This window comes from Scomber scombrus, chromosome 21 (genome assembly GCF_963691925.1).
Source record: "Scomber scombrus chromosome 21, fScoSco1.1, whole genome shotgun sequence".
Lineage (NCBI taxonomy): Eukaryota > Metazoa > Chordata > Actinopteri > Scombriformes > Scombridae > Scomber > Scomber scombrus.
The window spans coordinates 14,066,271-14,093,595 of record NC_084990.1 but is presented as its reverse complement, the minus strand read 5'-3'; the positions used below and the strand labels follow the sequence as shown (position 1 = coordinate 14,093,595).

At 38.6% G+C, this 27,325-nt stretch overlaps 1 protein-coding gene across 1 annotated transcript; it reads right to left on the bottom strand.

Annotated features, from left to right (window-relative positions):
• Positions 1-1,119: 1,119 nt before the first annotated feature.
• On the bottom strand, positions 1,120-27,325 carry gfra1b (gdnf family receptor alpha 1b). Its single transcript, XM_062442714.1, has 10 exons — positions 27,286-27,325; positions 26,693-27,001; positions 25,618-25,701; positions 14,559-14,737; positions 11,033-11,205; positions 9,727-9,836; positions 8,179-8,313; positions 7,203-7,402; positions 3,411-3,458; positions 1,120-1,272 (listed from the first exon to the last, which is right to left on the bottom strand). The coding sequence occupies exons 1-10, from the start codon at positions 27,323-27,325 to the stop codon at positions 1,120-1,122; spliced, it is 1,431 nt and encodes a 476-aa protein (XP_062298698.1).

Genomic DNA, 27,325 nt, shown 5'->3' with positions numbered 1-27,325 from the left:
TTAAAAAAAAATCTTTATGCTCTTGTTGCTGTTACAGATAAAGTTTGATATTCTTTAAGAAAAAAATACCGTCAAAGATAACATTATGCACTTTGCCATTAAAATATAATCACACAAAGTCATATCTGTAACAACATGAGAACCATACCAGGTCACATTTTTATAAATCATAGCAACACTGGATAAAGCTGAGAGGCCCCGGTCATCAGTTACTAACATAGACTCTCAAAAACAGTACAGACAATATGTTACAAGCTAACTGCAATAGAGTGTACACTTCATGTTTCCTATTTACAAAATGTTCTTTTAAGAGGCGATGTGATAAAACCACAAACCACCGTAACGATCAAGTGAATCTACAAAACTGAGCTATATCTAGTAGTCAACATATAGAAGAGAAAATTGTTACTTTCTTCTGGCTGATATGTTTTCTTCCTTTGAGGATACTCTTAAAACGTCATGTTAAAAATGTTACATGAATTATTTTCCATACAGTGCGTCTACAAAGTGTTTTAGTCGTCCCTTGTGACATGACAGATCAACACTTTTTCTTTAGTCTGAACTAAAGCGAGTTTATTGACAGGGCAAATCAAAGCACAGTTATGCAGAAAATAATCCACTATATCCTCAAAACAGGTTTTCCACACACTGGCAGTCCGTCGAGTCAAATGTGCAGCGATTGCACACATTCCAGAGATGTGAATTTATTCACACAGTTATCAGATCACAGGGTTTAACTCCCAACAACATGAGGTTTCCTACAGTATGTGTCAATCAGATTTTTTTTTTTTTTTTAATTTAAATTTTTTTTTTGAAGTCACCAAATTTCCCTCCGAGGCATGGAAGGTGAGTGAGCTGATATCTCTGCAGCAGTTTCAGCAGGTCTGCTTTCAACACAGCAAACAGCACAAACCAAGCCAGAAAGCCAACATGGAATCCTGGGATATAATCCACTGTAGTCTCTGATTTCAGTGCTTTTACTTTTGCTTCATTTCCTTTCTTCTCCACTTCAAGAAAAAAAAAATGTAGGTGTCATACTTTGGCAAATGTCTAAATTAAAATGAGTCAAATCACATCTTGAATAAGGGCAGAGGTGTGTTGATCCGTAGTCCTTAGATTCTACAAAAGCTGGAAACCTTCAAGCGGTAATACTGTTGGTGAAAAGGCAAAGGCCAATGCAAGCAGCATACTGGAGAGGTGTAAGCAGGTGACTTCAGCTGGTGAGCTTCTAGCAATGGCGTTTGAGTTACCGGACTCATCCAGTTGATGGTTCTGGGGGAAAAGACCACAGTGTTTTTTAATGCGTTTTCTGTTTGCACGTAAAAAAATGCTGAACATTTGAAGAAGGTTAATTATTGCATAAAAGGTTTTACAAGTGGCTGAGGTGGAAAAATTGGTGCATTAACAAAAATGCAGTGGAAACAGACTGAAGGCTTCACACTGTGCCATTTTGTTTGACATGGCATTTTCAAAACATAAGAGCGGCGCAAATGGATAACCCTGATTCCAAATTGTCCAAACCATTGGTATCATGTGACTCTGAGCTTATCGATTCCTCTTCTCAATGCCCAGGGGTGTGGTTTTGACAGAATAGAAAAGGCATCTCATCTTAAGCTAATTTGTAGTTCATCTTCAAAAACATTTAATGACTAAATAATTACCGTTGAGAGACGAACATGAAGTTTACTGTGTACTTTCTACGCCGTCACTCGGAGGCTAGAACATTAGCAGCGGAGCAGTGAGTGAACAGTAGCAGTGAGCAGTAATAAACGAGAGCAGCTGACCAATACACACTGCTGCATTAAACAACTCTGAGGTGAACAAAATAACTGTGTGTTCAGTCTGTCTCAGCTCAACAGCCCTGAAGCTGCTCAGCATGTTGGACAGTGATGCCTGTCCCGGAGCTAACGGTGCAGCAGAGAGGCTGAACACTGCTGGATACATAATGGTTCTGTTAATAATAGCGGAGCACTCTACCTCCTCCTCATTTTGGTATTGTCATACAGGCAGGAGACAGTAAGATGCTTTCAAATTAATTAATCCATTAATTAATGCTGTTAACTTTTGGCTGCGGACCATTTAGGTCACTGATAAACAGATAATAAATCAGTTGTGTTGTCACTTAAAACCTGTAGGTATACTTTTTTTCCACACAAACAGTTGATCAGGAACTGATAAGGGAATTGATAAAAAATTGATAATGGCATTGATAATTGGTATAAATAAATTCTTATCCATTTCCATCCCTAGTAAAGATAGTTATTTGAAGTGTATTGAGCTACGTAAAGACATGTTCCTACCTCTGTGTGCACTTTGACCATTGGAGCATGCGCACAGTATGCGTATAGTAAAATGTGTGTTTTTATTCTGTTTGGTGTTTAATTCAAATGTTCGATTACTGAAATGAAAGTGAGGAACGGCAAGATCAGCTTGGTTGAAGTGGTGTGGCATTCCATTAAAAAACTACATAAAAACACTGAGAAACAAATATGGACAGTTTTGATAAAAATGTAATAGTTCAGTTTTTCCTGTGTAAAAGAGACTTTATGAAGAAGATTTAATTTATTTTGTGTTTGTTTTTCATCTGAGGCATTGGTCTACAAATGTTAACATATTAATCATTTGCATATAGTTGGTTTTTGTGGAAAATGGATGAAATGTTGAAAAGTTAAAATACCGTTTTACTTTTTCTTTTGAATTCTTAGTCTCTCAACTTTTTTAGAATGTCGTTATATCACTGCAGCATACATATTCAAATAACCCCAAAAAAGATAATGAATTTATACAAATGTATATTTAAGAGAGTCAAGGCACCAGTAATAAAAAAAAAAAATGTCTCAGACCCCAGAGGGTTAAAGGCGCCTTTAGTCAAATAAATTTAATTTAAATTATGACGCACATGAAGCTTTAGAATTAAATGTCACTCAACCTTCCTCCACTGTGGAGACAGAAAATTACAGCAGATGAAAACATCAGATGTGTAGACCGATGATGAAACTGTAATGTTTCTCAAATGAATACATGAAACAAACATAAATGCCATGCATCCATTATGTTTTCCATCATTTAAGGTTTGACTGGCGCTGTTTTAATTAAACCTCCTAAGAGCTATAGTGGATGGAAACTTAATAGTCTTCTTGAGTCATTTTCTAAAAGCTGGTTAAAACATGTGAAACACAGATACATCAGTGGAGTGTTAAGTAACATGCAATTGCAGTACAGAAATGCTATAAAGATGCATGTGTTTGCACTAAATCCATTGCAGACTGAGTCTATCAGACACTAAAAGGCTGCAAAATGTAAGGGATCCTTTTAAATAATATGTGTATAATATATTTTTTTGGGTAACTATTATTGTTCAGGCTCTAATAAGACCTTGAATGAAATGTGCAGAATACAACATTTCTTACCACACACTGAGCCGTATCCACTGTTAGGTTTGACATCAGTTTTTGGGCCTGAAAGGAAGAAAAGAAGTCAGAGAAACATTAACTTTCATTCTTGGGTTTGCCTATCTTTGAAGATCACAGACAGATTGATGGTGGTGCAAAAATACTGAGATCTACAGCAACCTGCTTCTCTGACATTATTAGTCATTTATCCAGTCTTGACGAAATTCTCTTGGCCTGGAAGTTGGATCTGTAGTTAAAGGATGGGCTGGGAGGGTATAGTCTTCAGACAATGACAAGGTCAAGCAAAACCATTACTGCATCAGGCCTAATTCCCACTGCCACACTTATGAAGCAAAAATACTCACAGCAATAAAATGTATGGTAATACTTTCAGCTCACACCAATTCCCATAGTTTAGACCTTCATGGACCTCTTTGTATAATCATCCTCCCCTGAGCAAGATGCTTGAGATGCAAGTGTTTGTGTAAAAGTTTTTCTGTGTGAGGCCAGCTCAAGGTCATGACAGTTCAATACATTAAAACTTCCAGACTGCTCTAAAGCTTTTCAGCCACACTTAAAGTACCCATACACATTTGCACCCAGCCACATACAAATAAATACACACTTGCAGATACAGAGATGAACATCAAATGATAAAGTGACTCTATTGTGGTTTGGGAACATAATAAACACTCCACACGTTGGTTCTTAAGTAGAAAGAAGTCTATGAAGCAGGATTCAGGAGAAGAATGATTAATTGCTCTATAGGAGGTCTTTCCTCCTGGAGGATGTTTTACTGGTGATAAATCATATTATCGCTATTAAAAGCCAATATGATAAATCGCCTTGCTTAAAGTATGTGATATCATCTCATTTAAAAATATAGCCCCGTAGTATTTATCACAGGTCTGAAATGTGTTGGTGAAGCCAAAAAGTTTCAAAGGAGCTCGAGTGCCTAGAGCATAAGCACATTTAAGCAGAACATGCAGTCTATGATGTAAAATGTCAAAATCAACACACTTAATTGATTCCCTGCAATTGCTTTTGATATTTTAAAAGTGATTTGCATATAATTATCTCTGGCCGTTATGGAAATATATGCAGCATTTATTTCAGTTAGAGAATTTTTAATAAATTAAATATTTAAGATGTGTATGCTCCTGCACATTGTTACACATATGTGGGGTTAAATAAGTGAGATCTAAGGTCAAATGTTGGTCTGCAATGAAAAACAATGTCTACTGTTGTAAAACTTTATGGTGAGAGTAATATTAGTAGTAATAACTAGGGATGAGAGTCGAGAACCTGTTCCAGTTGAGAGCCGGTTCCAAATTGTCCAATCCATTGGAATCATATGCCTTATACACAACTTATCAGTTCCTTTTTATTGATGCCAAGATGTGATGTTGATGCAACAAAAAAGGCGGAACTCAACTGTGAGGGCAGCCCAGCCTCTGAACTGTCTCCAACGCACACCAGTTAAAATTATCTTTGGCTAACTTAATTTATCTTCAAATGAGGCAAGCATTTTTGTATTTTATAAGTAAATAATGACCTTTGTGAGACAAATGCGAAGTATACTATGAACTTTGAACATAATGTTAGTAGAGCGGAGCAGCGATCATCAGTATGAAATGAGACCATCTGACCAGCACACACTGCAGCATAGAGAAGACAGAGAGAATAGAAAATAAGAAGAAAATAACTTCATGCTCAGTCTGTCTCACTTCAAAAACCCTGCAGCCGCTCATTGTTTTGAACAATGATGGCTTTCCCCGGAGCTAATGGTGTAGCAGAGAGGCTGCTCTCCATAGCTGAAGACATGACATTATAATAACACAGCAGAGCACTCCACCTACCCCTCATTTTGTTATTCTCATACATACAGGAGAGTGTACGATGCTTTCGCATTGATTCATTAATTAATGCTGTTAACTTTTTGTTGGGGACCATTTATCTCATTTATCAGTTATGTTTCATATATTCATCAGCATGCAAGGTCAATGATAAACAGTGGAGATAATACTAGAGTTGTGTTGACAGTACTGAAACCCTGGGTAGGCTTACTTTCGTCCCCCCACAGAAAATTGATCAGGAATTGATAAATAATTTAACTCGTAAGCAGAATCGATAATAGCATTTGTATCAATAAAATCTTAACAATTCCCAACACTAGTAATTATTCTCATATGCAACTATTTTTGAGTAATTAATGCTCAGTAGAACATTGAGTGCCAGTGCAGGAGGCAGGATGTAGTATGATGGCAGCATTGACATTTCTATTATTTAACTGTTGTTGTAACAAAGCTAAAAGGGAAACACATGAACACAAATCTCAATCTTTCCCTACCCTTTTTCAACTAGCATTGGGGGACAAAAAATTTGGTACATCCTCACAATGACACCGTGTCCCTGTGCACACACAGACAGTCACAGACAAACTACCCCTGTGGGCCATTTCTGATGTTACTGTGGCAACCAATTAGCTTTGACATGACAGCCTTGGAAACTCTGACTCCACACTGACGTCTCATCTTTCTGCCCAGGAGGGGGGATTCTGTGCATGCCATCATAAAACCATCTCTGATCCATCAAGGTGACAGAGCCAGACGCCTGACACTCAGACAGCAGCTCTGGACAGATTGCTACCTGATGTTTAGGTCAAAATAAGGATTCAGGCACTCTTTTTCAGAAGTTTTAAAAGGTTTTTCATTGCTTCATTAACAAGGAGGAAAAGACCAGAAATGTATTCAGACGTTTGATTTTGTGTTTCCTAAAAAACTGCTCAGTAGAAGTAAATAAACAGCTTGGTAAAAGTGTTTTCTCTTAGTTTTGACCAGAGACATAAACAAACTACTGTACTCAGAAAAGATGTTATTATGAAAATTGAAGCTTATTGCCTCTCAATGTAGAAGTGCCCTTTGTTTCAGAGAGGACTTCCTTCGCAGGCCAATAAAGTTTTTCAGTTAATGAGATCAGAGGAGATATAAACCACCATTTGTCATCCCTCTGAGTCAGATAGAAGGTAATTGGGTAGCTCCATTATTTGAAGATTTATAACACTGAAAACTTTAGATTGTCTGTAAGCATATGTAAACTATGCAGACAAATAAAAAATCCTAAGCCGACTACAACGTGGCAGCAGAGTGTTGCTTGCTTGGTTATATTGAAACATAATGAATTAAAATTAAAATTACATTAAAGGGGACTTATTATGCTAATTTACAGCTCCATAATTATTAATTTTGGCTCCACTAGAGAAGCTTTGTGGGATTCACAGTTCAAAAAACTCCTTATTTATCTTGTACTGGCCATTAATGCAGCCTCCAGTTCAGCCTCTTAGCAGTGCTGGTCGACACAACAAGATATGGAAAAATTTGGAGCTGTTTGCCCAGGAGATCGGTAAGAAACAATGCTGGAAGGAAAAGTACAAGCAGAAACAGCTACAGTGATTATGATGTTTGATGACGAGCTGCAGATGACCGGCACACCTCCAACAGGTAAACTACTTATTTTACTTTGCCCTGCTGTGTAATGGAAAATCACTCACAGCGTGCCAGCTGGTCTCAAGCCATGGCTTGACGTGACTACCCCCAAAACAATGGAACAATGCCAAAATGTTAGCGGTGTGGAGCAGTGAAGAGATGACCATATAAAGAAATCTATCACAAGTCAAGTAGATAAAAAAACCCCATTGAAAACGAAAATTCAAAGTACCGGGATTACTTCTACAAGAAAAGGCATAATAGGTCCCGTTTAAATAGCTTGACTGCTACATCAGCAGAAATCTGTAATACTTTAAAAACTCACCTGTAAGGTCCCACAGATGTGATAAAGTGAGTCACTATCAAGGTCCAGTTTGGTCATGTCCGTCAGTGCATCCAGTGCATTGTTGGTTCGCTCTTTTCCTCTCCGAGTGATGCTAGGTTGGAGTACAGTAGGCTGAATTGGGGGTTGGGGTTGCCAAACTCCAACATCAGTACCATTACCAAATGCCTGGATAGCGTTACCTGCAGGAACATAATGTATTCATTGGTAGCATTCTTGACCCTGTACACATGCAGAATGCTTTACAATGTAAATTGACAGGAATAATAAGCACAATTCATAAAATACTATGTATACATGTAAAAATATGCTGCACATGTCACAACTTGGATGAAATTGAATGTTTTAATTTAATTTATCTACCAGAGTGTCCTGTTAGACCTCATATCTAAAAATACAGTCTGCACATCCAACAAGTTAGCAGGTACCTTTCATCCCTGCTTTGGAAAAAAAGTGCAAGTGGCATGACCCAAAACATTTTGTTCATGTCCAACTAAAAGCTTCTTATAATTGATACTTTAGATAATTATGCAGGAAAAGAAATTACTTGACCTTTCTTGAGAGCCCTTTTAAAAGCAGTGTGTGTCCTTAGTAGCAATGATTCACAAAGCTGCGCAAAAATTACTTAATAACTACCTGAAATAAGAAAACTCCAAATTTACTCATTAAGCACAATCTACGGTACTTGTCCATGAGAAAAACAGGATGTGGGAAAAATTGTTTTTTTATTGATCAAAAAGGTTTCTTGATCTATTCTTAATCACAGTAAAAACAAAGTGGACAAGAGTTATTGTCAAGGCAGTTTAGTCCCTGCAGTTCAATCAAACCTCGTCTAGTAAACCACGATATGTTCTGATTTGGAGTTTGATCATAAAAATGACCCTCATTACATATGATTGAAGTAACAAATGAAATGCATAAGAAATTGTTGCTTAAGTGTCAAATTCAGGGAACTCACGTAGGCATCGATTGTTGGTGAAAAACTCAGCAAATTTATCACAGTCTGTCTTGCTGTTCCCGCTGCTGCTGCAGTCACACCACGGTGACAGGCTAATACCAAGAGATCGCACGTAATTGGGTGTCATCACTGTACCTGCAGAACACGAGAAGAAAACGAGTGAGCCATCACACCAAACTAATTTTACTCTGTCACTCATTTCTCACTCACTGTACACTGACATTTTAACCTTCAGATCAGCTATTCAGGACAAACATTTTTGTTGTCATGACATGTTTTCAGAAGTAAACATGAATTGCAAGGTACCTTTTTAAGGAGATGGTTACTGTATGATGCATGACTGTCATTCTGTTTCACAACTTTTTATAGGGCTATACTGGACTACCCTTAGCTAGCAACGACACTGTCACAACAACCTGCTGCATCGTGATTATACTGTAAGCTCACTTCACCTCACTGGCTTGTAATTATGTGTTATGGCCAGTGGCCTTGCCTCTTCAACAGCATGCACATTATTCAAAGAAGTGCTGATGCCAACAAAGGTGGCAAACTGTTGCTCTGAAGAGTGTTTTCGTGACTGCTGTTGCTTACCACCAGTAATGCAGGACAATCTGCACACCACTGCAGTTCCACTATCCCAGAAGCTACATGATTGTTGCTGAGGCATTTAAGCACTACAAGTCAACAATGGTGACCGAGCTGGGGCATGTTGTATTTCATGAACACAAAGTAAAATGAAACCGTTCGTGGCTATGTTTTCATCTCTACTGAATAATACTGTCCTTTTTTCAGGGAACTAGGGTTGATTATGCTCATACTAATTAGCTGTGGAAGAACATGCAAATGTCTGTGTGCAGAGACAGAGATGAGTGGTTAAGGCAGGGGGGCCCCATTAAAGGGTGTAACCTGTGTGAAGTAGGAGGTGAATGGCGTAGATTAAAATGTCTGCCTGTTGAGTTTGCAATTGGTCACTGTTCAAACCTCATTACTAAAACTCAGTGGGACATCTTTTCTCCTTTCTGCATAATGAAAGTTGCTGATGGAAGACCGAACAAAGGAATACAAGTTCTATTTCTACACAGTGCTATGATGTATGAACTGTGATGATTTACAGCCTACACGTTTACAATTTCTTGAATGTGATCTCAGCTGCCTAGTTGATCTGGTGCCTTCAATCTCTTCTGTGGAAAATACCTTAAAATAAAGTAACTTGGCTCACTAGTTAGCGTCTGTAAATAGACTTGACTTTTCAGATAAAACAGGACGCAACAATACATCACCTTGATTTATCGTGAAAATAATGGACAGAAAAATAATCAATTACATAAATAGTTATTAGCAGCCATACTTTTTCAATTGGCTGAAATTGATTTATATGCTGCACAGCACCTTCATAGTTACAAAAAATACAACTGTACAAATTCTTCAGGTTGAGGTTGTAAAAACAATGTGATAAAACAGGAGAACATAAGCCACCTGGGTATTATATGTACATGGGAAGTATAAGTTTAAGTACAGCTTAATGTTAGAATACTTTAAATAACTTACCAATAAGACCTGAGTAAGAAAGCAGGCAGTCAGCATAGTTCTCCCTCAGACAGCCTGATATGGAGCGAGCCTCTGGCTGACAGTTACTAATAAAATCTGCCAGCCTTGACCTATAAACAACAGAGATACAAATAACAGATGCTAATTTCCTGAAGCTGGTATTACATATCAAGCTTTTACTGGGTGAGGTGCTTCGTCATATAAGCAATAAATGCTTTAGGGATTTCGAGCCAGTCCTAACCAGCATGATTAAAAACCAGATTTTACTATCCTCCGCTGCCATTTTAATCTCCCTGTGCAGGAAATAAATAACTTTTTTTTTCTTTTTCTTTAAAAAAAAATGTATGTAACATTCGCAGCATACCAAATTAATACTTTGGTATGTACCTAAGTTTTGGGATCACGGTTCGGGGTAGAAAAGATAGAAAGTTAGAAAATAACATTTCGGTCATTTTGAAAAAATGTAAACTTCCAAAAATGGCTCATTGGCCAAAACTATTACTGAACCAGTTTAGTTGCTGGAAAAGGAAAACAACCTTTTTGTTTCTTGCAAGGAGTCAGGACACCTGCTGACAACTGTTTTATGATGATTTATGGTCCAACTGTATATAAAGTAGTTCAGACTAGATCCACCTGCAGCAGCTGCAACAGTAACATGATGTTTACACACTGAGGCTTCAGTATTAATAATATAATCATGTCATATATAATAATATAAGTCAGAGGGACCGCATCACTATAGCCATGCTATAGCTAAGTGGTGCGCTGCCAAACAGTCTGATTGAAACTTGATCGTAGACCCCTCCCTTAAAATTTGAGTTAGCATAGATAAACTGTTCACTTTTGAGAGATGAATGTGAAAACAGCTTTATAATGTCAAACTTTACACATACATCATTATGTACATTGAATTTAAAACATTCAATTGTAAGAAAAAACGGTAAAACATTTAAGTAACCATCCTTTGATAATAGACATGAATTAAACTGACTGAAGCTCGCAATTTTCTGTCCATTAACATTATGACTGTTCAGTTTTCAACTTGTTCTTAAGACTACAACAGTTGGTATCTTCCCTTAAAACCATCTTGACTACTCCTGAAATGCTCTCTTTACATTGTGATGCCTCCTAGTAACAAGATGCCTTGTCTTTCCAACACATAGAAATAAGAACAGACAATGTACATGGCCAATTACATTGACAACCAAATGAAACATTTTACTACACATTACTATAATGAACATTCAATTGTGTATTTGAAGAAAAGCATGTTGGGAAAAAAATAAGTCCCTTTGTGTCTTCTTACCTGCAGATGTAGTTAGTCTTGCATGTGTTCTGAAGCGACAGACAATTAGGTTTGTCTTTATCCTCGTAGGAGCAGACAGGTACAATGGTTTGTCTTCGGCGTTCTGCACATGCTGTCTGATCCCCAGCTGGACAGGAGCAAAACAGCATCCCATAGCTGTATTTAGTTGGAACCTTAATGTTGGAGGGAAAATAGAAACTTTGAATGAGAAGATGGCTAGAAAGTCAGCTTAATGTGAAATTGGATGTAAAACTGAGCTTTTCATAAGTACCGGCTGCCGGCCTAAGAGCTGACTACTCGTTTAAGTCCAGTTGACTACTTTATTGTATTCACATTTGATTGTAATAAAATAGTTTGAATAACAAGTTGCGATTTGCTTTGCTGGTACATTTCTGACCTCTAGCCACTGCTTCAAAACAATGCGGGCGTGATGATAAGGAAAAATGCGTATCTGATTATATCAGTGCTGCTCCTACATGCTCTAAATGAGTGTGTGTGCACTTAGCTGAAAGGCTGTGTCGTGCCGAGTACAGAGCAGCCTTTAGTGTTTGACAAATATTAGCAAAGTAATTGATGACAGAACACTTGAATTGAATTGAATTGCACTACAAGACAGGGGACGTCTTCATTAGATAGACACTGTGGCTACAACTTGACGATTGTATAGTAAGTATTAAAAATTCCACTGAAAGCTCTGCATTTTCCATATATGCCAAACAGACGTTTACGGGCTTAATGAACGAACCAGTGAATGCATTATCTTATTTTACATTGCACTTTTTACAGCAGAGATGCATTGCAAACACACACTAAAACAGGCAGTGTTGTCAAAACGGGCCTACTGAATGTCTTATGAGGAGAATGTAGGCTCACATAGGTGTGTTTTCTGTCTTCTTAAATACTGAGGAGTTCAGAATTAAGAATGTAAAAGGCAACACCAGCTTCAAACAGGGTTTACAGGGACAATTCTTATTCAGAGGAGACAGGTCTGTGGTTGGTCTACATTGAAGGAAAAGCAATGTTCTGCTTGCTCTGCAGAACACACAATTCCTCCAATAACTTTAATAAACCGAGCACCATCAACCTCTCAGCCTCCACAAATTTCCAACAGCGTGCAATAAAAGATCTACTATCTATAAAAGATCTACCATACATAAGGAAACACATCTAAAAGAGATGGATTGAAAACATTCCTCCCTGGCTGCTCAGTATCAATCAGCGAGTGACACAGTCACAGAAGAGGAAGAAGTTGCAAACTACAAGTTAGTACCTCTGTTAAAAACTGGAAGAAGATCTGGGGCTCTCGGAAATGAAACATTTTCAACAAAGAAGCCAAAAAGCTAGAGAAACATGAGACTACCTTTAGACCAGTTGATTAAAGACAAACAGATAGCAAAGGTCAAGTACAGTATTCTAGTGGATGAAGTTCCATACTGTGCAGTGATGGAGCAGTTACTCATTTATATTGTTGTTCCACCAAAAGACTAATTTGATGTGCCATCTGCAAACCATCACAGAACTCATCACTGAAGAACTAAAAGTATATGTGGATTACCAGCTCAGAATTTCTCTGGTTTGATGGAACAACTGTGATGACAGGATCCAAATCTGGGGTTGGATTATGCTTGAAGAAGACATCTGTGATTATGATCGGAAGTCATTGCATTAATCACCATCTAGCACTGGCATGTAGTGAAACCAATGACTTTGTGAAGTGCATTCAGGTTGTTGAAGTGTCATCGAGTCAGATCTGGAAATGGCTTAAATACCCAAAGCACTCTGCAGCCTTTGTGAAGGTCTGTAAAACCACAAGACAATTGGATATTGAAGCTGGAAAGAACTTGAGCAGCGTTCGAGTGCAGAAAGCATGCCGCACAAGATGGCTTTCAGGAGGCAAAGCTGTTATCAGTGTCAGCCAACTTTTGGTCGCACTACAGTATAGACTTTCAAGCAGTTTGAAAATAACGATGAAACTGCAGCTGGTCTTTTACTGTATATGAACACCACAAATGTTGTTGGTACACTACTGATGCTTAAGTAAGAGATGCTTCACCTGAATACCTTGTCCTTGAAGCCATCTCTTGAACACACAAAGGCCATGATTCAGAATAACTAACTATGACGTTGTGAAAGACTTGACTGATCATGTTGCCTCTGATTGAGCATATTATTTAGACTCAACTCTTGTTTAGAACTCAGTGGTGGAAAGGATCCTCAAATAATCCTCTTTCTTAGAACATTGGCCTACAACTACACCAGAGAATTAGTAAAAAACCTGGACAATCGGTTTTAGGAGGCCAGCCCTCTGCTCCAGGCCTTCTCTGTCTTTGACCTAACCTGCCTCCCAAAGAGCACAGCTATGTGCCATTTCTGAACTATGGAGATGACTATATTAAAATGCTTTGTGAGCAGCTGCAGTTTTACATGGATAAGCTATAGCCCAGCGAAGGATTTTAAAATGTCATGGCAGACTAAGAAGTTCCGACCAGTGTGCTGAAAGGAGAAGATATTTCTCTGTCTGCTTTCATCTTGACGAAAATTGTCAGAGAACAAGCTGTCCTTAAGCAGTCCTTCCACTATATAGTTGACATTGCGACAAGTTTCCCTGTGTCACTGTCTCTACTACCGTGGTAGAAATGGGTGATAGTGCTGTCAAGAGAATCTTGACTGAGGAGACTGAGGAGCAGCCTTAAAAATGACATGCTCTCCACCCTCCTGCACATCACCATTAAAGGCCCGGAAAGAAGATCCATTGAGTGTCATGATATGCTAAATGAGGCCACCAAGCTGTGGAGAGAGAGCCACATGAGAGCCCTCCCATCTCTGAAATCTCTTCCCAGAGTTGAGGGTATATTAGATTATGCCCATTTCAACCTGAAAACACTTGTCAACACTGGGATCCAAGTCAACGTTTTAGATGGAGAGGAGGTGTTCTGGTGCATTGAGGGTCAAGAGGATGATGCAAATGCCTTAATGTACAAAGGGTCAGCTTTAAGGAGAGTGTGTTGCAAGCACCAAGGGGCAGCTCAACAGGACACTTTTTGAGCTGGACATGGATGATAATGAGTCATGATGATTTGAGTCAAGTGATTCATATGTTTTTATTATTTTTGACATAAGTTTATTTTATTATTTTAATATAAAACCAATTCATAGGCTTGATAAGACATGGGACTAAAAACAGGTTCTCCCTTAAAACCAATTAAATTTTTCTTAAATAAGAGTGCACTTATGTTTTTAGTAACGATACATTAACCATCATTGTGGCATGTCTTGATAAATCTTACAGTGAAGGTGTCAATAAATAAATTAAAAAAACAACAAATATGGTCTAATGATTCTTAATTAAAAAATTCTGATAAGTCAGGAATAGATTACTCCATATCCTTGTGCAAAGCCGTGTTAGAATAGCATCTCTGGTTAGACATTTGACACTTGTATTGGGTGTTGATTAGAGTGCCAACTACAAAATGAAATGCAAACATAACAGCTGCTATTAGCTCTCAAAAATAACATGCTTAATTACCTTGTCAAAGAACTGTCGTAGGGCTTTGTGGCATTTGCGCTTGTTGCAGACCTCAGAAGCAGACACCCTGCTAGTACAGGGGTTGATATAAGCCGAGCGGTATTTCTTACATGTGTCATTCAGGTTACAGGCCTTAGCAGCATTCAGACAGTTGTTCTCCTTTGTGGATGCAGGCTCAACTAACGGAAAGAAGGGACACATAAATTTCACATTTAATAATTACTGCGTTTGCTTGTTGGTAACACTGCAGTTAGGGTTAGTTAATCATCATAAATGATCAATACTTAAAAAATGAACAAAGTCCTGTGTGAAATTGAAAAAAGATGAACCGATATAGAAAAAAATAGTAAAATGTCACATCGGATGTTCCACTCATAATTCTCATTTCCATCATCATTTTCACAACAGCATGTATGTGCCCTTGATTATTTTGAATATATTTTATTTAAACATTTTATCTGAGAGATTAAACACCTCTATTTCCATCCATAGTCCTAAGGAGGTTTTAAAGAATGTCATATGTGCAGGCAATCTTACAGTATATAGTATTATTATGGAGGTGAGATAAAAGCTTTTGCTTCAATATTGACAATAATTAAATAATTGGCATCCTTTCCAGGGTCAGAGCTAAAAACCAAAGCTTTTCATAATGTTGCCTTGGCATCTTAAACCCCCCCTCATAAATTTACACTAATTTCATCGTTTACTGCAAGAATGAGCAAAAAATCCCAACTGTATGAAAGCTTTAAGCCTTGTTAAACTAAATCATGCTTATATTTACAAACACAAAAGACAAAAGACAAAATATTTTACAAGGGATTTATTATAAATGATTGCACTAATCTGTCGCTCCAGTCGCTCCTTTTTTGCAATTGCTTTTTTACATACTTGTTTGGACTCTGGCTAAATGGTGAACCCCAAGTTGTTATCAGATACCCCTTTTAGATCTATTAACAACAGAAAGCCACACTGCACGGTCACTCCAAGGTGTCATTTCATCATTCTTTTTTTGACAAGGCAATTTTACCAAAAAGTACCTTACTCGTAGTGGTATCTCACATTTTATGTTTTTGTGTGACTGCTGCTGTTTCTCATCACATCTCATCCATATAGCTTGAGGGGAATTCTGTGGTCCTTGGAAAACAGAAACGTGTGCCTTTAAGATACACACACCTGCTCAGTCACAGTGCATTTTTCCTGCATTCATTTCCACAAACTCATGCCGTCTATCTTTGCCTTCATCCCAGTGTGCCTTTCCTTCATCCAAAGCAAAAAGCACTCTGTGGCCAACATAATGACTCTGCCGTCTCATTTTTTCATTTGTTGTAGTTAAATTCCTTCCTGCCCGACTGACTTTGCACAGTAACACAAACTATATCCTCAGCTTCTGCACGGAAGAATGAATTCTGTAATTCTGCCTTTTGAGGTGGAATTGAAGCTCACTGCACTCTTTCATGCACCACAGAATGAGCCATGATTAAATCCGAATACATTCTTGAACCTTGGGTTAATCACATATTAGAAAACCCATTACTTACATTTGACAAGTGCCTAGAGATGTGGGATGTGATCCTTTAGTGGCTGTTTGTAGCTCTTGGGCCATAGGTGTGACAGTTTTACCTCAATTACTGTTACCCAGAGGGGGAAACACTTTAGTTGGTAGTAAAAACACACGTTTTAAAAAAGTTCTTACTTTGAGAAGTTGGATTAAAATATCTTAGTGTGTGTATGTGTGTGCAGTACAAAGGTGAAGCTGTAGGTCATAGTGTAACTTCATATAGATATAACACAATTTCAAATGCCAAAAATAAGGCCAAATATCCATTAATTTGGAAATCAATAGCATTTGGCGGCCTTTTGGTGCAGCTCTGTTCTGAAACGTGAGTCAACCTCTGTGACATTGCCTGGGGAGCTCTTGGTAGTTTAGCTCCTTTTAAGGAACAGGCTAGTGTGTACTGTGTGTGTGCGTAGCGAGTGAGTGGTTGAGCGTGTGCGAGCGGCAGAAAAGTGACGGTGAATGGGTGGAGCAGAGGAAAAGTTAGCAGTAAGTTGTCAATCTGGCAGTAAATGTACAACACAGGCTACACTGTGTCAATTAATACATGCTGCAGCTTCTCAAGACAAAGAAAAGTCACGTCTGTTGTTTGCCCAACTGCTGTAAAATTGAAAGGGGTTAGCTACAAAGTTAGCAACAATGGGTTAGCCTAACCTGACAGCGCAGATAAATATGTGGCTGCTGAGGCTCTCCTGAGTTGCTCAGCAAATTCCCCACAACCTAGAGAAAACACTGTACAACACCCCACAGCAGCATTTCTGGATTTAATAAGCTCATTTTTATGTCATATTGACTGTGTTTACAGAGTAATTCCAATACACACCATATTTTTATTGCAGGTGAATGGAGAATCATTACATTTCAGTAATGACTGTTTGAATCTCCCACAAAAGCACATGAAGAGCATTATTTTCATCAGAAATGTGATTATGTTGCTCATCAAGGTTTTATACTAAATCCTACAGTATATAATTACCAATGAACTCTAAAAACAAGACAATGGATAAAAGATTTAAGTTTTTCGTTGGTTGTCAGTAGTGTGTTCTGTGCTCCTTGTGCCATTTAATTGCGTGTGTTGCACTGTGATTTTAATCAATAAAAACAATCTTTGCTTGTTTTTGTTATCTTCTTCCTGACTTAATGTCTCCATTGTTACATTTCTCTGTTAAAAGCAGAGAAATGTTAAATGTATTGTATTCAAATTGAATTCACAGAAAATGTCATCAACAAAAAAGGGGATTTGTGAGCAAACTTAAAACAGGATTCTTACAATACTGTCAGAACCCATTGAAAAACACAGTTTTGTCCACATTGACTACACATTCATTACTTTCACTGAGAATTATTCTAGGTCCTTGTGTAGGTTGTCTGTTGACCTTGCAGTGCAACAAGAATCCTAAATGTCCGCCCAAAATAAAACATCCTATCTGGTTAAAAGGCAAACTGGTTTAAGGGAAAAAACCAAACAAATCCCACTTAGCCTTCTTAAGTTTCAGCCCGTGAGCATGGCCACCATGTTGCCATTGATGTAGACCAAATGACAAGCCGATGTAGCGAACCCTAGAACCTGACCCTTTGACCCCTAATAGGTTGATACAAAATACCTTCTGTCAGACTGTCAAGCAAGTAAAGTTAAATATGAATTTCAAAGTAGAGGTTAATTATGGTCTCCTGGGGGGCTGTCTTTACTAATACAGTGAATGTGAGGATATGAGAACCAAAAGTCCCTATTGTACAACTGCCAAAATGTCCACCCGCATACATTTCTAAAACACAATTCTAAAAACACCTTTTCAGAGATGTTCTCATAGGTCTGTGAGCTCAAGCAGTGTGTGTGTGTGTGTGTGTGTGTGTGTGTGTGTGTCCCAAAAACAAACCTCATAAGCCTGCTCTGTGCCTGAAACTGGTTTTAATAAGGTTTAGTTAAGCGTTCCCTTACAAGTAGTCTTTGAAATGTTTAGTCTCATATCTTCCCTTTCTGTAACACTTTCTCCAAGTATGAATAAGCCACCCTTTTTATGCAGATAATACATAATTTTATTCAGCTCTAAGCTCGGCTAAAAAAAAAAAAATCCTGCGTTTAGTTTCACAGAGGTCAAAGCTTAATGGAAACACTTGCCTTCGATACCTGATTCTACTTTACTCAGAATTCACCAGTACAAATACTCCAACCAATAATTGTATTACTTAGTCTCCATTTGCCATCTGGATAATGCTTCAAAATCAAAATCAGACTCCTTCACAATATATCACTGCTTTACTTAATCCTTCTAAAGCTAACTGTCCACTTAGAGAGCCTCTTTGTCATCTCCCGTAATGGGAAGAAAACAGCAGTGGTCAGGGCCGTCTCCTTCATGGCACCCTGCCTCAGGCATTGTGCCAGTGTCACTAAATCCATGCCAGTGTCTCAGTATTTATGACCAGACCCAAGACCCATTTAGTAAGTGCACCCATGTAATTAGCAAAATCTCACTTAGTTCCTACTGCACCAGCTATTCCTTTCCTTTATATAATCCCCTGCTCAGTCACTCATCCTGTTTTTATTCAGAATAAGAGCAAAGCCCTCAGCATTGCTGATATCTGCTATTTTCATTGTGATTAGGATATAAGCTTGTAAGGATGATGTTGTTGGACTGTGAGACTCAGTACATGTTCACCAAATTATATGTTGGGAATGAAAGTGATATAAGAGTGATAGTGCTATCGCGGTAATATCTTCCTTTGGCAGCCAAAGTAAACTTCATAGGTTTATGTTACAAGTTATATATCTCTTGTGGATGTGACTCATTGGTTTTGGAGATGACGTTTAGAAAGATGACTGAACATATGGCGCCACCATCACTGTGGGACATCGCTGTGGTTGCAACTGTCTGTACAATAAGTGAGTCATATATGGAGGGATCCAATCATACTTCTGTTTTCTGTTTTTAAAAAAATCAGTTATTCGTTCAGATTCAACTTAGCCAATTAGAAGTGCTGTCTATTTATTGTCTCAGCAGCAGCTGTTGCCAAAGACTACTGTGGGGAACTTAAATCCTACCCTTCACTCAAGCTTCCTACGTCAAGTATTAGATGTTAAAACCATGAGCTCACTGTATATTTATATATTTATTGTACATGTCAATGTAGAATATGTAAGAAAAGCCTGGGGCACTGCAATGTTTTTGAATTTTGTGTATGTCACTGTCAACATGTGGGTATGTGTGCAGGGTGATTTGCATGTAGAAGAGTGTCTATAGAGCAGTGTGCACACAGGACTGTATGTGTGCGTACATAAAAATGTGTGTGCAGTTTTGTCTGGATGTGTGTTTGTGTATATACATCTTTGCATGTGTGGATGCTAGGTGTGGTTAGCTCACATCAAATAATTCCATGCCTGACTGAAAACATTATCCTGTGTCACCTGCAGCCTACAGCGTTTTATTTTCTCATCTCAAAGCCATGATTAACCATTGCCTGCATCACTCATGGCTGTGTATCAACTTGGCTGCGTATCAACTTGTCATGGCTTAGCCATCAGGTACACTCATCTTGGTGAGGAATGTCTACTTTACTGAGCCGCCATCTTTCAGTACCACTCATGTGTCATAGTGGCAAAGAACACTGAGGGAGTGGGTTAGTCAGTATGTGAATGACGTATGTATTCGTGTTTGTGTTTGTGTGTGTGTGTGTGTGTGTGTGTGTGTGTGTGTGTTCTCTGCTTTGATGACTGATAATGTGTCTGATAGTATTTGCTCATCAACATTCTTGGCATGATGCATTTTTATCAAGTATTATTTTTGATTTGCACGATGTAACAAAATAAAAATATACATTTCTTTCCTGGGTATGTTAAGCTTCAACATTTTAAAGCGGGTGTATTGTGTATTTCCAGGTCTGTATTTTTATTCTGTGGCTTTACTTTATATCTTTACGTGGTTAATATTTCAAAAAAACCACATAACCATTTATACTGGGTCTTTATGCATCTCCTCAGTTCAACTAGTCTGAAAAAGGTAGTTTTAGCTCCTGTCTCTTTCAGTTTGTCTTCCCGATAGGTTCACTATGTTTTGATTGGCCAGTTTCTGGGGACTGCTGCTTAGCTGACTTCCGGAGGCTAGGGAGGTGAACAAACAGTAGTAGCAAGATTTCCCTTCTTTTTCCCATTCTTTACTTGAAATGGAACCTTCTCAAATACATCCGTATACTGAGCCCAAATCCGATCTGAAATAAGCAAGTGGACAACATGAACAACCCATGAAACAACCTTAGCAACAAGTTGTGCCCCCATTAATGCATTTAATGCCTCATTATGACTACATACAATATGTTTTACCATGCTAAATAATTCAGGCTAGAATAAGGCTGGATCCTTATTAGTCTTATGACTATTGTGGCTAAACTGATTAAATACAGGCGGTGGGCATAATAACCAGATTGGATGTGTCCCTTCAAACATCTTAATTACATTTTATTGCACAACTTTTGATTTCATTGTGTTCACCTTTATGCTTTATATATTGTCCAGATATCTCATTCTAAACAAAGCAGCCTTTCTATCACTTTGAAAACAACTATAAATCCAATGCACTTGCTACTAAATATGGTACAGTTTTGTTTCTTTCACTTCATGCCTAAGTTTGAATATTTGATAACTTGGCGTACAAGTGAATTTCAAACTTCTAATCCACAACTTGGGTTTTGAGCTCAATCAGTTTGAAAAAATTGTGTTATTCTGTGGTTACAGAGGGACAGGACGAAAACAAAAGGGAATAATGTGCAAGAAAAGGCCTTCGGATGATTCGCTGATACTGTACGTCTTGTGTAAAAAGGATCAACAGATTTAAAACGTTTCTTCTGCTGATGGCCATGTTTGCTTATATATTATGCACAGTTCACAGGCATGCCTGGCCAGCGGCAGAGGACAAAGACTACTGAGGATTAATCTGTTGCTTCAGGCAACTAGACCCACTGAATTATTCTTGAGCTATGCACTTTGCATTGGAAAACCATCGTCCAAATCTTCATCTCTTGTTCACAGACTCGATTGTCAGTAAGACTGCTGATGAGGTAGACACTGGGCTCAGTGGTACGACCAGTACTAGTGAAAATCCCTCCCTGTGATTGGCTGCTAACTTCCAAGTAGAGGAACTGGCTGGAGGGTTTAAAAAAAAAAAAACTTGCTCATTCTTATGTACAGTGTGTGCTACACCCAAAAAAATCTTGTTGGAAAGAAATCTGTGCTTATACCGCTGGTGTCAGAATTTTTATGGAAATACAGAATCAGTTCATCTTGTCTTTAAGAAGTGTCTTACTTATAATGAGTTGGGAATGTGATTGTACAAGCAGATAGGCTACACCCTGCAGTAATACTTGCTTTTCTCCACTCTCACTGTGGGATTGCAAAGAAGCTGCAAGTACTTTTGAAATCACCCTACAAAGTTTTCTTAACCTCAGTGTTCTTTGGAATTGTATTTATTGATGCCTCTAAGTATCACGATAGATTCCTTTTACAGACCTAAACATTGTGTGTTGTACAGAAGCTCTGTTTTTCTTTTGTTAAGGGTCCTCTCATTCCCCCAGTCTTTGCAACAGCATTGTGTTACATCTCTCAAAGCTACTTATTCATCGATTTAGAGGTGACACAGCATTACATTTCAGCCTTTCGAGGAGACTATAGTCTAGCAGTTGCTAGTTTGGATGTCCCACCTTTCAGTTTGAATTAATGCTGTGATAAATACATCGTAAGTCAAGCTTTGTGCAGACCCCAGAAAAGAAAAAAGTGAATTAATGAAGGTAATACTCAAAACTCATTGTAAATATACAAACTGTGGTGTCTTTGATTGTTGTTTCTTAACAAAGGATTTCAGGCAAAATGTAGGCGTTTTATAACATATCATGCTAAACCATATTTACATTAAAAATGGATAACATGTGTATAATAGGTATCTGTTTTCAGCCATTATACTATAGTAGGCATCATGTCTTAGCAGTTGACCCTTGGGATGAAGTATGGATCATTCTACACTGGCTCACATGTGCATTATTTTACACTGCGGATCGCCTCGGGCCGGGCTTAGTTGCAGACAGGAATGAGGTCACTTATGGCAAATGGATTCCTGATATCTAACCCATTAAGTGATTTATTTTTTTCTTAAACCGCTTTTGGCTGTTTACCCGGTGCTATATATTAAACTGGTTACAGAGCTCCAGCTCCACCTCTGCATCCCGATTTATCTCGCTCACATACTCTCATACTGATTTCTTACACAGTAATAGCACCTGATAATGATAAAAAACACAAGTTAAGCTGCCTTGTCTTCCATATTCTGAGTTACTGACTTTGATAGAGGAGCACATTAATAGCAGATATGGCTTAATCAAGATTTAAACATTTGTTCAGATGGATTCCTCAGATTTTTTATTTCTTTTTCTTTTTTTTGTGGGGGAGGGGGGGGGGGTCATCTAAGCTACATCAAACTAATGATTTTGTATTTTGAGCTGCTTTCTCTTCATGGCCTTTTAATAATCTGTTTTGTTGTTTGTTTTATTGCTAGTCCCATTATCTGACAGCCTCTCAAATCCTAACCACTTTTTCAGTTTCAATTTATTATCTTTCGATTCTTCTTTGTCTCGAATTGCCAGACCTATCTGTCTGCACTACATCTGCACAACTCCAGAGCAAATTCCAAGAAATGATTCTTTACCCTTTGCTGGAACAGTATGACTCTTTTGTATATGTTTGAAACACAGTTAACCATTATGTCATCGCATGTGGAGCAGAGCCACTGCTATACACTATGTGGATTCAATCAAAGCGAGAGCCTGAGAGAGAGATAGAGAGAGAGAGGGTGCGAGAGGGAGCAAGAGAGTCAAATGACCATTTTTTTTCTCTGAAATGGTAGCTGGCCAGTGCAGCAGGCGCCCTCCTCCAACCAGAAAGCCCAACATTGAAGGGTGCCAGAGAGTGCTGCACTTGTCACACACACAGCTCTTGTTCTGTCAGTGCCATAGAATGCAGACAGATGGTTAATTGGTCCTCTGTGCGTGTGTGTGTGATCACAGCAAATCTAAATACAGGCCTGTCTAGGTGTATGTTTCCAAGTCCACCTGCACTCTTTTGACATTTGAGAACAAACGGTGCATACAGAATGTTTTCAGACCCTTTCAGGTTTTCCACATGTTGTTATGTTTCAGACTGGTGTTAATATCTATATACACACAGTTTACCGACCCCCCACCTCCCCATCCCCAGCACTCACACACTGGCCACCAGCTGGGCGGTTGTTCTTATGGGGCAATAGTGAGGTCTTGCAGCCTGGTGCCCGGAGCAAGCTGAGGCAACACAGATTATCCAGTGTACTGTGTAGCCTTCTACATCTCCACTGTATTACTGTATACCAAACAGTACCGACTACCGTATATGACAGTTGTGGTAAGCATCACATGACTGCGGTATTGTATGTATGTAAGGATGTCCTTTTCTCATCACGAGAACTGCTCATCTGACTCCACACTTGGTGGGTGTATGGCTGGGGACCCAATGGGGTGCAGTGACATGCAGTACGTTTAGTATCTATAAACTTTCAATAAACCAACGATCAGTGAGCCGCCCCGCTCTATGCAGGGGCAGGGCGGAATTTCAAGGCTCTGCCGTCTGACTCTGTTAAAGTAGTGGCAAGGATTTACATTAGTATTCAGACCCTTGGTTTGGCAGCAAAGGCAGCCTCAAGTCATCTTGGAAATTATTCTACAAACTTGGCACACCTTTCTTTTGAAAGTTTCTCCTGTTTTTCTTGACAGACTCAACTCAGACAGGCTGGATGGGGAGAGTGATCTCTGTAGAGATGTTGTATTAGGTTCAGGTCCGGACTCTGGCTGGGCCACTCCAGGACTTTGACAGAGTTTTTCTGAAGCGACTTGTGTGTTTTCTTGCTGGTATGCTTTGGGTTGTTGTCTTGTTAAAATATAAACGTTCGCTCCAACATGAAATCCTGAGCACTCTGGAAAAGGTTTTCACTCTGGATTGCTCTATATTTTTCTGCATCCATCTTTCACTGTATCCTGACTGGTCTGTCTGTCCTTGTCGCAGAAAAACATCCCTACAACATGCCAACACAGTGTTTGACTGTAGGGATGGTATAAATGAGGTGATGCTCAGTGCCTGGTTTTCTCCACTGTTGTTGAGAATGATGGCCAAATAGATCAATCCTTGTTTCATCAGACCAGATTTTTTTTCTCATGGTCTGAGACTTGTTCAGGTGCGTTTTAGCAAACTCCGAGCAGGCAATCCTGTGCCCTTGAGAGATGGATGGCTTCTGTCTCACTACTCTGTCATAAAGACCTGATTGGTGGAGGGCTGCACTGATGGCTTGACTCTGGATTTCATTCATAATTTCCATTGGACTCTTGGTTACCTGTCCAAGGTCCGTCGCCCCTGATTACTCAGTTTGGCTAGGTGGTCAGATCAGAAAAGACTGTTGATGGTTCCAAACTTCTCCCATTTTAGAATGATGGAGGCTACTGTGCTATTAAGAACCATTGATGCTGGAGGAATTCTCTTGTATTCCTCAACAGATCTGTGCCTTGACACAATTCTGTCTCGCAGGTCTTTGGACAATTTTCTCGACCTCATGGCTTGCTTTTCAGTATGACATATGCTATTAACTGTGAGACTTTATTTAGACAGGTGTGAGCCTTTCCTAATTATGTCCAATGAATTCAATTCGGCACATTTGTAGAAGCAATCAAGTTGTAGAAGTATCAAGGACAATCAATAGAAGTAAGATGCATCAGAGCTCAATTGTGACTGTTATAACAAAGGGTCTAAATATGGGGTCAGTGTGATATTTCACTACAGTATGTTATGTAAATTATCAAAACAGTCCAAAAACCTGTTTTTGCTTTGTCATTTTGAAATATTGTGTGTCATGTGTCATGAGAAATATTTTAAGATGAGTCTGAAACGTAACAAAATGTGGAAGACTTGTAAGGCTCTCAAAACTTTCCGTATGCACTGTATATGAAATTTAGATCCAGCAAGCAACATTTCTGTTCGAGTTTTCACTTTTTCTAATGCAGGCATTCAGCCCTGAGCAAGCTAACAACACACTCAAACAGCTCAAACAACAAACGTTCAACTCTAAAAGGATGATTAATTCAAACATAAATGCTTCTTCCAGCATTAGTACTGTGACAGTGGAAAAACATGCAGACCTATCATCAATGCTTTGAGAGCTGAAAGTGAAATATAGTAAATTACTCTTGCTTTGTGTATGCTGGGTCACAGTGGCAGATAAAAGCTTTTGTGGTGGATAATGGGCGTTGAAAGCTGCAGCCTGAAACCAGACAGCAATAGAAAGGAGTGGTTGTCAAATAGTGACAAATTTGCAGGGACGATGTGGTGTCTTAAGCTGGGTTTAAACACATCTGAGAAGTAACAGCTCAATGTTCAATTACTCAACTGTGCACAGTGTCCAAACTTTAACCTACAGGAATGTCAGGGACATAAAAGCAGCATCTTACCAGCTATGATGGGGGCCAGACGGAAGATATCCGAGAGCCGACTATTGACTGGTTCATAGGGAGAGTATTCCAGTAAATCATTACCTGCGTGGGAAAAAAATATCGTTACCAATGCGGGTTTGAAAATGTGTGCGTGGTGTGGGTGGACGCTATGTGATAATCTTTAACATAATAATATTAATTACACTAAAAGGGTATTTGGGTAATCCCTGGTAATTAGTCATATTGATACTTATGAGTGATTATTTTAGCAATGATAATATGTTGTCCGATAATTACACAACAGAGTAGGTTCACTTTGCATCAGGTTATCTTTCTAACATTGGTCTAGCACTGTTTCAGGGAACAAATATGCAATTTGAGAACAGGTTGTATCACTAAATCATTTGGGGGCACTATGGGGATTATATATGACATGCATAGAGCCTATTACCAGCTTGACTTTACAGTAGGCTGTTACATTTTGCGTGTCTAAGATGTACAGTAAGAAGAAAATGAGTTCAGAGTAGCTACTGGACCTGATTACAAACTTGAAATACTTGAATACTTTACATAACTATTCCCATTTTTATGCTATTTTATACTCCACCACATTTCTTAGGCAAATACTTCTTACTCCTCTACATTCATCTGATAACTATTTTAAATGCTTTGCTGTTTCAGGTTATCTTATTATCATCATTTGCATTTTTAAATTAAACTACACCTAACAGCATATTAAGTAGTAAAGTTACCTCTACCATGACCAGCTATAATGCATCAGTGACATTAATCCAATAGTATAAAATATTATTGAACAATGACAGACTGCATTATAAACACTGTACTCTTATATTTGGTACTTACATTTACATTTTGCTGATCATTCTGCGAGTAAATTTTGAGATCCATTACTTTAACTTGTAATGGAGTTTTTAAAAAAAAAAGAAGCTACATAGAGGTGCCACTTTTACTCAAGTAAGGGATTCGCATTTAGCCTATACTTCTTTCACCACTGAATGTTAGTTATTTGAATTGCAAGCTCATTAATCAATCAGTGAATAATCAATAAGATTTTCCTGAATCAGTGCATTACCCTGTAAACTCTGATATATGCTCCAGAAGATCCGGAGACAGTTCTTCTCCTTCTTCATGCCTCTTCTACACCTGCAGTTATACAGGGGGCTCTGCTTCATGGCTTCTATAGCGATGCGACACTCGCCCTGCGCCTCGGGACCGGTGACCGAGCTGAAGTTGCTCTCCCTTCCCGCCACGCACTGCCTCATCGTGCGGTACTTGGTGCTGCAGCTGTACTCTTTGAGACATTGTTCACTGGCCTTTACGCAGTCCAGACGGGCGGGACGGGAGGCTGAGTTGCTGTCACCCTTCAAGGTGAACACCGAATCTGGGAGTCACAAGAAGTTTTTTTTTTTTTTTTTTTTTTTAACATTACAAGTCATTTAAGAGTAGTCTGTTTAATTGGAGAGCACAAATAATAGCCTACACGAAATGCACTGAGCATTAGACTAACTTTTGGGTCAGAACATATCAAACAAATGGACTCTGTTTGCCGTTTGGCCATATAGCCTTTTTCTACATATACACAGGTGCAGTTTTAGTTATATAGTAGAATATAGCCTAATACAATTTAGACATTATAGATATCCAACAGACGAATGTGTGACTTACCCGGGAAGGATAATATAATGACAAAAGTTGTTAAAATCAT